This window comes from Rattus rattus, chromosome 8 (genome assembly GCF_011064425.1).
Source record: "Rattus rattus isolate New Zealand chromosome 8, Rrattus_CSIRO_v1, whole genome shotgun sequence".
In the NCBI taxonomy this organism is placed as follows: domain Eukaryota; kingdom Metazoa; phylum Chordata; class Mammalia; order Rodentia; family Muridae; genus Rattus; species Rattus rattus.
In genome coordinates this window covers 101,064,799-101,079,799 of record NC_046161.1, presented here as the reverse complement: position 1 = coordinate 101,079,799, position 15,001 = coordinate 101,064,799, and the positions used below count along the sequence as shown (strand labels likewise).

The 15,001-nt window shown below is 45.8% G+C and overlaps 2 protein-coding genes across 4 annotated transcripts in view; one reads left to right on the top strand and one right to left on the bottom strand.

Moving 5' to 3' along the window:
- Kif9 (kinesin family member 9) overlaps positions 1–12,044 on the bottom strand; it is a 43,324-nt gene extending 31,280 nt beyond the window's left edge. For both annotated transcript variants that reach the window (XM_032910885.1, XM_032910884.1), the window contains exons 1-5: positions 11,794–12,044; positions 6,521–6,618; positions 4,439–4,604; positions 2,691–2,797; positions 1,294–1,518 (exon numbers count right to left, since the gene is read on the bottom strand). In XM_032910885.1, coding sequence (XP_032766776.1) covers positions 1,294–1,518; positions 2,691–2,797; positions 4,439–4,604; positions 6,521–6,618; positions 11,794–11,830 — 633 coding nt within the window. In that variant the 5' untranslated portion in view covers positions 11,831–12,044. The remainder of the gene's footprint in view (positions 1–1,293; positions 1,519–2,690; positions 2,798–4,438; positions 4,605–6,520; positions 6,619–11,793) is intronic.
- Positions 12,045–13,360: 1,316 nt separating this feature from the next.
- The window catches only part of Klhl18 (kelch like family member 18), a 58,216-nt gene continuing 56,575 nt past the window's right edge, over positions 13,361–15,001 (top strand). The window contains exon 1 of one of the 2 annotated variants that reach the window (XM_032910766.1): positions 13,361–13,572. In XM_032910766.1, the coding sequence (XP_032766657.1) occupies positions 13,444–13,572 (129 nt within the window). In that variant the 5' untranslated portion in view covers positions 13,361–13,443. The remainder of the gene's footprint in view (positions 13,573–15,001) is intronic. The other variant, XM_032910765.1, reaches the window with a different exon arrangement.

Genomic DNA, 15,001 nt, shown 5'->3' with positions numbered 1-15,001 from the left:
GGCTAGCCTGGGCACCTTTGTTTTGTTGAGATAAAGTTTCACTATGTAGCTCAGACTCGCCTTAAATTCAGTCATCTTGGGGGTTGGGGATTTAGCTCAGTGGTAGAGCGCTTGCCTAGTAAGCACAAGGCCCTGGGTTGGTCCTCAGGTCCAAAAAAAAAAAAAAAAAAAAAAAAAAAAAAAAAAAAAAAAATTCAGCCATCTTCCTTCCTCAGCTTCCTTAGCTGGGATTACAGGGACTGTACCACTACAATTGGCTTACCCTGGGAAATGTATTGAGAATGTGTCTCGAAATAACGAAGTACATAGGAGAGGCTGGAGAGGTGGTTCAGAGTGAGCACTATTTTTGTAGGGGGGCCCAAATTCAGTTCCCAGCATTGCACGTGGGGAAGCTCATAACCAGCTTCAGAGAATCTGATGCCATCTTCTGGCCTCTGTGGGTACTGCACACACACATGCTCAAACACACAGCAGACATAATTACAAATTTAAATATTTTATTTTTTTTAATTTTTAAAATTAAAATTTTTAATTAAAATTTTTTTCACCTTAAAACAGGTTCTCATCTAATTTTTAAAATTAAAAAGAAATTTTATACAAAGAAAGGATACAATCTAAAATATTAAAATTTAAAATTCTTTGAGAAATGTTTCTCTGTGTGGCCCAGGCTGTCCTAGAGCTCACTCTGTAGACCAGGCTGGCTTTGAACTAAGAGATCTGCCTGTCTCTGTCTCCTGAGTGCAGAGATTAAAGACAAGCACTATCCCTGTCTGTCCAGCTAAAATGTGTGTGTGTGTGTGTGTGTGTGTGTGTGTGTGTGTGTGTGTGTGTGTTTCTTTTTCAAGACAAGGTTTTTCTGTGTAACAGCCCTGCCTAACCTGGAACTCCCTTTGTAGACCAAGTAGGCCTCAAGCTCACAGAGATCACCTTCCTTTGCCTCGGGAGTGCTAGGATCAAAGGCATTCACCACCATGCCTGGCTAAAATGTTTTTAAAAAGTAAAAAGGGTCTGGGAATATAGTTCAATAACAGAGGATTAGAGGATTTACCTAGCACATATGAAGCTCTCTGCTCAGTCTCCAGTACAACAAATAAACAAACCTCACAAAAAGAAAGGACTAGGTGGTTATGATCTAGAATATATGGTTTTGGTTTTCTTCTTATTGAACACTGTTTTCAATATAAGCACATGTGAATTTTTCATTCTTTTTACTAAGGTAAATAAAAAAAACTAAAAAAAAGTAAGAGGAAAACAAGGAGTTAGGAAGGGAAGTGGGGGGGCTTCTCCTCTCACCTCAAAGAGGAGGCTGAATGCGTCCTCCTCTTGGCTGGTGAGATGCACGGACAAGCCTTTAATGAAGACCCCTTGAGGGTTTTCCACGATAGTCATTGGGGTGACTGAGGGTCCAACATAGGGCAGAGTGGACAGGAGATCGAACAGGTTCTCATTGTAGATTTCCAAGTAGGAGACACGGACTGTGATGGCGTGTGTGGGACGCTCTTCAATCATCCTAAACACCTATATGGGAGTTTGACCACAGTCACCAAGAGCAGAAGAGGCTGATCACTTCACATCAGCCCACGACCTCCCTCAGGAGAGAACATCAGGGAGCACAGGGCAATACTTGTCCTAAAGAGATTACAGTCTGGTGGACGTCATGGTCACAATCAACAACAGCCACTGTTGCTAGTCTACTGTGTAAGATTACCAACTTTTGATTTGAGTTTTTGTTTTGTTTTGTTTCGTTTTGAGGCAGGTTCTACTTTGTGTCCCAGTCTGGCTGGAATCAAAAATGTCTCCCAGTTATTTAATCCAACTCACCATCTTCTTGCTTCAGCCTTCCCAAGTACTGAGATTACAAGTGTGCCCCATCATGCCCAGCTAGCTTTGAGATAGGGTCTCATGTAACCCAGGTTGCTCAGGAATTCTCAATGTGAGCAGAGATGATCTTGAACTTCCGGTCCTCTTACCTCCACTTCCTGAGTACAAACATGCTGCTCGCTGTGCATTTTCCCCACTGCTGGGGATCAAACCCAGGGCTTTGACCTAGACCAGCTCTTTCCCAAGTGAGTTATATTCTCAGCCTTGAGAAGCTGACATTTTGACAATGGGATAGTAAGTGCATTTCTTCAGGAAAATGGAGCATGGTGGTTTAGAATCACAATATGCTTTGGGGAAAAGGCTGTTTGCATCCTACCTCTAACCAAGACCTGGGCTAGAAGATCCCTCTTATTTCCCAGAGCCATGGCTGACAGTCCTGAAGGTTCAGACAGACCCCGCTTCTTGCCTTTGTCTTCCAGGAGCTACTGAATGGGAGAGTCACAGCCAATAGGAAAGTTCTGAAAATGTTGTACTCTCTTCATTAAAACCAGCAAAGACCTCTAAAGCCTTTCTTACAGGGTCACAGGCCACAGGAGCAGCAGGGCCTGACTAGCACGTCTGTCCCTCCTTCACAAAGAAGGAGACAGGCTTATTGGCGTCCAGGATCAGTCTGAAAATCAAAGCCTGAGTTTCCTTGGGACTCTGACTCTACCCCAGCCCAGTCACAGTACCGTCTCCAGACCCCATGTTAGCTGTGTTCCCCTGAGGGCTAGACATACTCTCTCTAGGAGCTAAACCTGGAATTGGCTGCACGTAGGGTAGAGAAGAGGGGAACTGTGTGGCATCCCAACCATAGGCCCATTGTCTACCTGCTGCAGGGCACGAGGGAGAATACCCCGGTGCTTGTAATTCTCCGTTGCCCCTGTCATGGTGTATGTCTTGCCAGCTCCTGTCTGCCCGTAACACATGATGGTGCCTGCAAACATTTCAAAAATATGACTGAGTGACATTCAGAGAAATCACTCCATGGACAACCCTCATATCCCCAACATGCTTGGTGCCATCCAGGATCTTGATGTGAAGGTAGCCACCAGGAACATCCAAAGACATCAGGGATTCCACCTTGGAAGACAGCACCGGGGAACAGGGTCATAAACAGTCAAACCTGAACATGCACCATCAATGTGTGATCCACATAGAGCTCTCCGCCTCTCTGTTCCCAGATGATCTAGGTCCCAGGGCTGGGGAATATTGTGGCTACAACTTTCTTGAAAAGAAAGGGAGGGAGCTGGAGCATTAGACTCTAGCCCTTCTCAAGGCTTAAACTGCATATGTCTGAGAGCTAGCAGGAGACACTCCACAGAGACAAATTTCCAGAAAGAGATAGAGCAATAAGGGAATTCCTGTCGATGGTGGGCTTTTTCGTTGATTTATTCGAAACATAGTCTCATGTGGCTCATGTTGGCATCAAGCTATGTAGCCCAGAATGACTTGAACTCCTGATCTACCTGCTTCACCGTCCAAGTGCTGGAATAGCCAGCCTGTGACCCTATATCTTGCTAAGGGAATTATTTATAAATTACAAGGCTCCTACTTAGAACCAGGCCATTTCCAGAAACGGACTACCACAACTGGGCCATGACCTGTGTCTGATTGCCTATGCTGGAAATACTTTCATTTGCACCTTTAACACCACCACCACCATCATCATCACCACCACCATCATCATCACCACCACCATCATCACCACCACCATCATTATCACCACCACCATCATCATTACCACCACCACCATCACCACCACCATCATCACCACCACCACCATCACCACCACCATCATCACCACCACCATCATCATCATCATCAGGCTTTGGGACACAAAACACTGTCACCTTAGACTCTTATTCCTCCTTCCTCTTGAATTGAAGGATCTCCAGAGACTGCTCCTGTGAATCTACATGGCAGACCTGGCGAGGCTATGCTAAACCCTGGAAGTCTGTTTGCCTGTTTCCCAGGTGCTGGGGGTGGAGGCAGGTTTTAGATGAGCGGCCCTAATCCAGCATCTGGATTGAAGCCAGAAGCAATTAGTAATTAGCCCACTGCTAATGAGCCAGGGGGATTCAGGGGAGGAGGTGAGAGGGTGGGACTAGGAGAAGAAGAGGGATGGGGAGGCTTCAATCAGGATGTAAAGTGAATAAGTTAATTAACGATTTAAAAAAACCAGGGTCTTCTAATGATCCAATAAAGGCAATGTCTCAGAGACTGGATGAAGCCATGCCTACAATGTCATGAAGTGAATATATGTTCTCTCACCAGATCACAGACTAACAAATAAACTTCCAGTGTTAGTATATGAAGGTCTTTTGTTTTGTTCAGGATAGAGTACCTCTTTCTTTCTTTTTAATTTTTTTTAAGTATTTATTTATTTAATGTATATTACAGATGGTTGTGAGCCACCATGTGGTTGCTGGGAATTGAACTCAGGACCTCTGGAAGAGCAGTCAGTGCTCTTAACCGCTGAGCCACCTCTCCAGTCCCCGAGTACGTCTTTCTTATACCTCTTCTTCCAAGAGGAGCTCCTCAGAGTCCTAGATAAAATGACGGTTAATTAAATTACCGTTGTATCCATCAAGGGCCTGAGAAACTGCATCCTTGGCAACTGTTTCATAAACCAAGTCCTGGGAGGCGTCATGAAGAACTCCGTCCAGCTTGAATGACCAGTCTGTCTGCTGGTTATTGACGGCTCCTCTCCGAGTGTCTTTTTTCAAGTGAATATCAATGCTCTAGGAAGAGAGAGGGAGAGAGAGAGAGAGAGAGCAGATGTGGGTGAACATGTGAGAAATGTCACAAAAAAAAGAGGTGGTTGGAGTTGTTTTTAGGACGCCTTTGTTAAAAGAATCATTAATTACACTTATGAGACAGAGGCAGGTGGATCTCTGTGAGTTCAAGGTCTGCCTGGTCTACATAGAGTGTTCGAGGACAGCTAGGGCTGGCTACATAGGGAGACTGTATGAAATATAAATAAATAAATGAATGAATGAATAAATAAATAATAAATAATCAATCAATCACTGATCAGTGAGGCCCAACTTAGAGACAACAGAGGATGTGAAGTTTTTAAAAAGTTTTAAATTTACTCTTTTTTCATGTATAAATGTTTGCATCAATATATGTGGGTGTACTGCATATGTGCCTGGTACCTGCAGAGACCAGAAGAGTGTGTCAGATCCCCCGGGAACTGTAGTTACATATGGCTGTGAACTGTCTTGTGGGTACTGGGTACTAAGCACAGGACCTCTGGAAGAGCAGTGAGTGCTCTTAACCTCTGAGCCTTGAGACAGGCAAGAGTAACAAGGAAACTGGAAACAGCGGCCTGGGCAGGCCCTGTCTGTGTGCCTACAAGGGTGATGCCTCTCCAGCCTCACACTAGGGCCAGCTGTGAGCCACTGGGAACAATGATGTCCTTGACGTGTCCAGACACAGTTAGTCACTGTGTTAATGTAAATGGAGGGTGCCCGACCTACTTGTGATCAGCAGAATTTCAAATGCACCTTCAACCATTTCCCAATAAGATCCCATGCCTTTTCTTTAAAAGTCACTTTTGTGATATGAAGGCTTGCTTTGAATTTAGGTGTTGGATTTTCCCTCCCGGTCGGTCTCCCAACTGTTCAGATGACAGTATAGCACCATATCCAGCTTTTCCCTCAAGCTCTTCATGGGGCTCCCACTGAAATCTTCTACTGGCCACTGTCATCTAAGAACTAAGACCTAGCTGCCCATAGAAAAACAAAACTAAGGCCAAGACAGATAGGTTCGGTGACATGTAGGTCCAGTCCCAGCACTTGGGAAGTCAAAGTAAAAGGGTCATAGCCACCCCCTGTTAAACAGCCAGTTCAAAGCCAGCTGGGTCACATGAGACCCCACCGCCAACGAAATTGAAACAAATGAATACCCCACAGTAAATGTTGCTGAACAAATTTCATGCTCTTGCTTCTGTTTGCTTAAATCATGCCGTGCAGCACACTACACAAGGTCATCCTTGAGCTCTTTTCTGACCACCAGGACTTTCAACACCTGAGCAATTTGTTCTTCGACTATTCATCTAAAACACCCGAGGGCTGGCAAGATGACTCAGTGAGGAAAGGTGCCTGCTACCAAGCCCGACAACCCCAGTTTGATTCCTCAGGGCTCACATGGTGGGAGAAGAGAAACTACAGTTCTGCAAGTTGCTCTCTGACCTCCATACCTGTGCTGTAGCACACGTGTGTGCCCCTCCCACCATATGAACACATAAAAGAAAAAAACGAGAATCTCAAGAACTTCCCCACTAACGGCGCTGTTTGGAGTTGATCGATTGACTCTAGGGTTTACATGGGCATTTATCAATTGTCTTAGTCCCTTTGATGCAAAGTGTGTGTGTGTGTGTGTGTGTGTGTGTGTGTGTGTGTGTGTATAATATGCACACAGTAGCACGTGTATGGAATATGGAAGACAACTTTTAAGAGTGGGTTCCCTCCCTCCACCATTAGGATTGTGGGGATAGTCCTCAGGCCCTCATGCGTGCTGGCCAGCATCTCTACCCACTGAGCGCTCTCTCTCCAGTCCCTCCTTTTTGCTTCTTAAATGACTGTGAAAACAAGGCCACACTTAGCTGGGAAAGGAAGGACCGGATGGGCAAAGGCAAACACAGGGCACTTACTTTGTTGTCCTCTCCATATTTGATCATCTCATGGGCAAAGTCGTCAGTAGGCTTGACACGAACAAAGGCTTGAACCTTTTTCCTAGTACCCATTCTACCTGGAGAGAGGAGAAGGACAATGTTTTTAGTGGTCATCACCAAATACTAACCAGAAGGGAGATGTCATTCATTAAGACCAGAATGAAAGCCTGGTACGGTGGTGCACACCTGTAGCCCTAATACTTGGGAGGTGAAGACAGCTGGATCAGAGTTCAAGGCCAACCTCAGCTCCATTGGGAGTTGGAGAACAGCCTGGGCTACAAGAGACCACTCACAACCCACTGACCCTGCTTTCTGTCTTTTATGTGCTTTGGCATTTTCCACCATGACTCCAAAGAGACTGAAGTCCAAAGCAAAAGGTCTGGTCCCTTTTAGTGGCTTAATTTTAGCTGTTGTTTCTAGAAATGTCCTACATCTAAGATGAACCCATTTATGCTTGCTTTTTTTTTTTTTTTTGGTTCTCTTTTTCGGAGCTGGGGACCGAACCCAGGGCCTTGCCCTTCCTAGGCAAGCGCTCTACCACTGAGCTAAATCCCCAACCCCTATGCTTGCTTTTTTAACCCATTTCTTCTGACACACTTGCTGGAACACATTCAAGCCAGCCCTTCTTTCACACCTGTGTCCCTTACACTCTCTAGAGCAGAATAGATTAAGGATCTTTTTTTTTTGTTGTTGTTCTTTTTTTCGGAGCTGGGGACCGAACCCAGGGCCTTGTGCTTCCTAGGCAAGCGCTCTACCACTGAGCTAAATCCCCAACCCCCAAGGATCTTTTAAAAGATATATTTATTATTATTATTCCTGGGGATGAGGGACACCTGCTTCAGTGTGTGGCAGTGGTCAGACTTGTAGGGTCAGCACTGTACTTGTTGAACCATCTTGCTCCTCCTCCTCCTCCTCCTCCTCCTCCTCCTCCTCCTCCTCCTCCTCCTCCTCCTCCTCCTCCTCCTCCTCCTCCTCCTCCTCCTCTTCCTCCTCCTCCTCCTCCTCCTCCTCCTCCTCCTCTTCCTCCTCCTCCTCCTCCCCTTCTTTCTTCTCCCCTTCTCCCCTCCTCCCCTTCTCCTTCTTCAGTTTGCATGTGTGTCTATGTGAGTATATGCCACATGTCTGTAAAATCTGTGGGGGTCAGAAGAATGTGTCTGGTCTTCTAGACCTGGGTTTACAGGCAGCAATGAACTGCCTGACGTGGGTGCTGGGAAGAGCAATAAGCACCCTTAACCACTGAGTCATCTCTCAAGCCACCAATGAAGTGTTCTTGATCTAGTCCATAATCAATTGTCTTTCTTCTCTCACTTTACTAAAAAAAAAAAAAAAATCAGACTCTTGATCAAACGGAATTATATTCTCGCCACTTTCTTTTTTTTAAGGGTTGTTTTGTTTTGTTTTTATGTGTATGGGCATTTTTCCTACATAAATGTCTGCATATAACATATGAGCAGTGCCCATGATGACCAGAAAAGAGTATTGGATCCTCTGGAACTGGAGTTATAGACAGTTGTTAGCCACCATGTGGGTGCTGTGATTTGAACCTAGGTCCTCTGAAAGAAGAGCCAGAGCTCTTAACTCTGCATTCATCTCTCCAGTTCCCTCAAAACAGGGAGTCACACATATTCTTTGCTCGTTTATATAACATTAAACATTAAAACATTTAAAAATGCTGAAGCAGCATTGTGGGATGGACCCAAAGTACAGGACAGAAATGACTGGGAGGCAAGCTTAGTTAAAAGACTTTCTAATCTGAAGGGTCATCTCATAACAGAAAAGACCTCAGGTCACAGACACTAAAGATCAAGCAAAGTCGAATGCTAGTTAAAAGAGATGTTGCCAATGGGACGGTCGCACTCAATCAAGATACTGGAGAGCAAAGCACTGATTAAATAGAATTAATCATCCAACTCCTTTTGTCTTCCTCTGAGACCAGGCTTATATATCTCATGCTGGTCTTTTTAAAATTAATTTTAAACATTAATTAAAATTGTGTAAAAATTAGAAAACAAATCTGTGGGGTCAGTTCTTTCTTTCCACTTCTACCTGGGTTCCAGGAAGGAAACTCAGGTCGTCAGGTTTGCAAGGCGAGTGCCCAAGGCTGGCCTTCAACTCCTTATGCTCCTGTCTCCCTCAAGTGCTAGATTACAGATGTATACTGTGGTGCCCAGTTGAATTTTATGACTTTAAGGGGGACTGAAAACTTGATCGCTTTTTCAAGTGTCTCAAGATGCACAGTGATGATATTGAAGCAAACACAAAATCCCAAGAGCTCTAAGGAAAATAAGTAAAATCTACACACACACACACACACACACACACACACACACAACACAAAAAACCAAGAAAAGCCGATGAAAATATACTAAATATGACAGGTGGCAGTGGCAGCAATGTATGACTTAATTGCAGTACTTGGAGACAGAGGTAGGAGGATCTCAGTGAGTTTGAGGCCAGCCTGGTCTACAGAGTGAGTTCCAGGACAGCCAGGGCCACACAGAGACTCTGTCTTTAAAAAAAATTCAGGGCTGGGGATTTAGCTCAGCGGTAGGCGCTTACCTGGGAGGCGCAAGGCCCTGGGTTAGGTCCCCAGCTCAAAAAAAAAGAACAAAAAAAAAAAAAAAAAAAAAATCATATATACATATACACATGCATATATACTAACAAACTTCATTGTTATTAGGTAAATTAGCTTAGTAGGGTTTTAAGTTGAAGCTTGTGTGTGTGTGTGTGTGTGTGTGTATGTGTGTGTGTGTGTACATCTGCGTGTGCGTTTGTGTGTGTGTACACTCACCTGTGAGTGCGTGAAGAGGCTAGAGGAGGAACCGGGATGACTACCATCAATCTCCACCATATATATGTTTTGAAGCAGGGTCTGTACTGAACCTGGAGCTCACCATTTTGGCTATACTTGCTGATCAGAAAGCCCAGAGATGCAGCTGTCTCTGTTCTGGCATAAGTAGATTTTATGTAGGAGCTGGGAATCCAAACTCAGTTCTTCATGCTTGAATCGGCAAGGACTTTATCTAAGATTGGCCCTGCCTAAAACCCCTGCACTTGGGAGGTAGAGGCACAAAGATCAGAAGTTCAAGATCAATCTCAGTTACGTAGAGAGTTCAAGGCCAGTCTGGAATAAACAAGGCCCTGTCTCAAAAAAGAAAAACCCATTTGGAACTACTTTCTTCCCCCCAAGACAGGGTTTCTCTGTGTAGCCATGGCTGTTCTGGAATTCACTTTGTAATTCAGGCTGGCCTAGAACTCAAGAGATCTGCCTGCCTCTCCTTCCAAGTGATGGACTAAAGGTGTGCCACCACCACCTGGCTTTTTGGAACTACTATTACACAACAGAGAAAAGGTCCACAGAGCAGGACGTACGCCACACTGTGCATTTCCCGTTAAATTGTCCCATCAGGGTTGGGCCAGTTGAAAAAGGAATAAAACATCTGCCCCTAAAGTAACCTGTGCTTGTAGAGGATGAGTACACAGGGAAGGAGTGGGAGGGAAGGTAGACAGGTGAGCGGGCATGGACACGAGGTGACAGGGTGAGGAGTGTGGGGGATCTTGTGAACAGCAAGCATATATCTGCCAAAGAATTGGCTGAATTTATGAAAAGTGAAATGTCAGACAAAGGAAGCTGATTCAGTCTCCTAACATACTGAAGGGATGTTCAGTAATTTTTAATACCTTTACAGAAAAACATTCTCAGGACAGAACTTCTAATATTTATTAAAATCGTTTAGGGGGTCAAGTGTGGTGGCGCATGCATCTAATCTTGGCACTCTACAGGCCCAGGCAGGTGGTTTGGTCTATGAATCCAGCTTCAGGCCAGTCAAGGTTACAGAGTGAGACCCTGTGTCAAGCAAACAAGGCTTTTGAGGGACAACAAGATGGCACTGGTAAAGGTGCCTGCCACAAAGCTCAATGACCTGAGTTTGATCCCCAGGACCTACATAGTCAAAGAAGAGACCCAGTTCCCCCAAGTTATCCTCTGGCATCGACACATGCACATTGGCACATATGGGCACACATGGACACACACACACACACACACACACACACACACACTAAAATAAAGTATAACAAAATATTAAAACCATATTACATAAATAATAGTGGCATTTTACATGTACTTCTCTAATAGAGGTGCAATGGTGCTACCTAACAAAAATTATTCTAGATTTTAAAAGTATTGATGGCTCTCCCATTTCTAGACACAGCGTGGAATCCTTTCCTCTGACAATTACATCATCACCACGGTGTTACGGTGTTAAGTATCCCACAGAAACAAGTTAAACAGAAACAGGTGCCGCTGTTCCAGCTTCCAGTTTCAGTGATGTGGATAAAATGAAAGTGTCACCTGTCATGCCACTTTAGCTGTCAAGTCAAGCAAGCACACACAGTGCCCCTGTCTTTGCCCGTCATAGAGGGGGGAGTTCTACGTTCCTCGAGTCACTGTTTCATTCAAGTCTTTCCCTAGCACTCTTGGATCCTTCGCAACTTTTTGTTTTTAGAAAATTAATATGAAATATATTGGGTAAGAAAGGAACATGGTTTGATTGAACATTTTTTGTCTGAAAAGTTGAGCTCTAGGGGAAAAAAATCACATGGAGCTCTAACATGGACAATATGGAGCCCAAACTAAGGAGACTGAAGGGCTCATTTCCAATTTGCTTTGATTTGTGTTACTGAGAAACTGAGAATAGAAAGAAGTGGTTTGTTGTTCATGATTTTTAAAAAAGTTTTCCTTGAGATAGGGTGTCTCTGTGTAGCCCAAGCTGGCCTTGAACTCACAATTCTCTTGCCTTAGCTTCCCAAGTGTTGGGGATAATACCTCCAGCCTAGAGCTGTGCTTTTTACTCAATACTCAATTTCTACAGCCCTGGGAAATCTTTCAGAACACAAACCCCAAGAGTCTTATCTTCCTGTCGAGGAAGGTTCTAGTGCCATTGAGTATAAAACCTAGAAGGAATTACAGAGAATCCAGACTGTTTTGGAAGCAGGTTCATAGGCCAGCTCAAAGACTGTTCAAGAGCTTTCTCCTGTTTCTGCCCTAAAACTTGCAACATGCACATGCACATGCACATGCACATGCAGCCACCCATCTGTCCTTTCCAAGGTCCTCTGGATGCTCATGCAGTCAAGCATTCCTGGAATCCTACACAGCCTGCAGCAAGCCTTTCCAATGGACTATACTCCTCTCAGGAGCCTGCTAGTCTACAGTGCATCGAAAGCACATGCCATTTCTCACTTACTGAGATACTGCTTGTTACCGTTCTTATGTCGCTTCATTTATGCGGGCTTCAGCTCCCAAATAGAATTACAAGCTGCTTGAGGATAAGGATTGTATCTTTTATCTCCTGTGATTCCCCCCACAAGGTCCAGAACAGCGCCCAGCACACACCAGGTGCTCAAGAAATGGTAGTTGAAGGTGATACTCATAGCTGGAAGTCAGAGGGTGACTGAGTCTCCATTGGTGGGTTCATCTTCAGCCACTACTGAGAGAGTTCCACGGTAGGTGATATGTCATTCCCTTCCCACACTACTCTAACCCCTGAATTTGCAACGCTCTGGAGAAAATACCTGATTTCCCAGTACAAGAAGCCATGTTCAGTCTCAACACACCCTCCCTTTAGGCAGTGTTTCTTTCCCTCAGGACTTTAGATGGAATACCCCCAGTCTTCTGAACATAATTCATATAATAAAGTGACTGAGGAGTCACCAGGAGACCTCTGTGCTGAGAGATTCAGTGTTTCTTCATTTGTTTTGGGCTTGGGAATGAGCAGGATATACAGACATTGACACTCACGAAGGCTTGACAAGAAGTCAATGGGATGCATTACTGATAGGCACTAGGAGATCCATATCTACCATGCTCTTACCTCAATCTGGGACAAAGACTGTCTAAGAAACAACACCCTTTAAACCCACAGCACAGGGTCCTATTGTATCACAGCATGAGATGAACTAAAAATTGGCATCCAGGCAAAACTGGCCACTCTCTTTCTCACCCAGTATGTGGAATGCTTTTTTAAAATGTGTGTGACGGCCTTGGTCCCATTTAGGTTCCCCTCTAGAGGGTTTTCCTTTTCGGTAGCTCGAAGGCTTTAAGTGATGACACCGTGTCTTAATGACTTCTGACACTCAACCTCACGCCCACTCTGTCTAAGGCGAGTCGTGGGACCCCGGTGGAGACTCTGGGACTAAGGAACATCAGAAACTCCTCGCTCCCCTAAGCCCCGACCAGGCAGAAAGGAGGACAGCGATAACACGCTCTCCAGGAGTGCTTCGGTTTTTAACAAATAAAAGAACCAAAGGAGTTAGGAATCCAGTCACTGCCAGCAGCCAGGGCGGATATCCATCCCCACCAGGTTTCCCTTTTACCTAACGCCACCTGCTCGTGACCACTGCTCACCTCGCGAGGCAGCGGCACTCCTGGAGAGCGACCGCTATAACTGCAGCAACTTGAGGGAGCTCTGTAGGCAACCAGGACTACTAGCCGACGGGCTGTGTACACAGTCGCCATGGCAACGGGAAGCCTAAAGGGATTACGGAAGTAGTGTAGGGTGGTAGCGGAATTTAAGTCCACCTTTCTCCGTTGAAGATACGGGAAAAATCAGGGCTGAACAAAGAAGACAGAGATGGGGTCAATTAACCTGGAAGGCTTACAGCAGCTGTGTATGCGAAACCGGGGTTTAGGTTGCAGGGAAAAAGAAGGCTATGTATGAACCAGGAAGCAGGGCAGGGAGACTTCCGGTGTAGAGGACTTTGTGAGTACGGTGGCTGCACAGGCCAGTGAGATTCCGGCTTCGCGTTCCGGGCTGCCGTCAGCGTGCTCCCTTGCCCCGCCCTGGTTAGTGTGAAGCCTGCCGGCCAGGCCTGCGCAGTTGCGGCGGCCGGTGAAGATGGTGGAGGACGGCGCGGAGGAGCTGGAGGACTTGGTGCATTTCTCCGTGTCGGAGTTGCCTAGTCGCGGCTACGGCGTCATGGAGGAGATCCGGCGGCAGGGCAAGCTATGCGACGTGACGCTCAAGGTACCATGGTCTGGGCGGTGGCTGGCTGAGGGGGAAAGGGACTGAGCGGGAAGAAAAGGGTGGTGGACAGGGGAAGAGTGGTCCAGCCGACTGTGGGTGGAGAAAGGTTAGAGGGGAACAGAGTAGTTGAGAGCGGTGCCAAGCGCAGTGGGGATTGAGGCCAAGTTGGGAGAGTAAAGGGGACAGCCGTTCAGCCATTGGAAGGAAAGATTGAGAGGTGTGCCTCTGACGCCCTAAGAGCAAGAGACATGGGGTATCCGCCTCCTTTTCTGTCATACAGACAAGAGAAAACGTTCTTACAGCCAGTCCACGGAGGAAGGGGCGGTGGCTGACTCCACATTCCGATGGGTACCACTAAAACATCCTATCTTGTCATAGTCATTTCTTTGGGCTCCTTGAAGTTGGCTGTGCCGTTGTAAATGCTAAGCCTCCTCTTCAGGAGTCATTGCTTGCCCTTGGCGCTTTTAGAATCTGATCTGGAAATCTTTTGATGTGGGCTACTCTGCTTTGTGCTGGAAAACAATCTACGGTCGCCACCTTAAAAGGTCCTGGAGGCCAAGCTGAAGGACCGTTTGGGGAGAGGGATATACTCGCCACCTGTTCCCGTCCAGCATTCTGGTCTGGTGTCAAGGGCCGGTCCCCCTCTGTGTTTTGAATCATACTGGGCTGCCCCTTGGGTGCACTGCTGAGCCAGGTGGATCCCTCCAGGTGGGGAGATGCTGCTTGCCTATGGTTTTTCCTGTTGGACCTTGCCTGGAAGGCTCTTACTGCCTGTGCGTGACACTCCCTCTTCCTGTTTCAAAACAACAGAAAGACACAGACACCTTTTTGACTTTATTTTCTGCTCAGTTAAGGGAAGCATTGCTTCTCCACATTATTCGAGTCAGACTGGTAGGAGTAGGGTGGTTACAGGGCACTGGTGGCTCACGCTTTTAATCAGAGCACTCTTTTAATCAGAGCATTCGGGAGTCAGAGGCAGGTGGATCTCGTGGCCGGCCCGGTCTACCGAGTTCCAGAACAGCCGGGTCTACACAGAGAAACCCTGACTCTAAAAGGGGTAGGATGGTTAATAGTTTGGCCCTTTAGAAAGTGAAACAACCTGAGAGTGGCTTTGGACAGAACATACTAGCTGTAACCTTGGGCCCATTACTTAATCTCTCTAAACTTACATTTCGAAATGGGAAAATAAAGTTGTCTTTGTTTTTTGTTTGTTTTTGGCTTTTCGAGTCAGGGCGTGAGCCACCACCACCACCACTCAGTTTAAAGATTCTCGAATCTCACTATGGGTGAGGATTAGATAGTTGGTATCCTTTGTATAACACCTCTGTTAACTTTTTCATCAGTCCTGAAAGAAATGGTTGTCTATTAGAGTAGTGAAATGGTCTGAGAAGGGACAGATCTTCTCAGATGAGACAGGGAAACCAAGAGG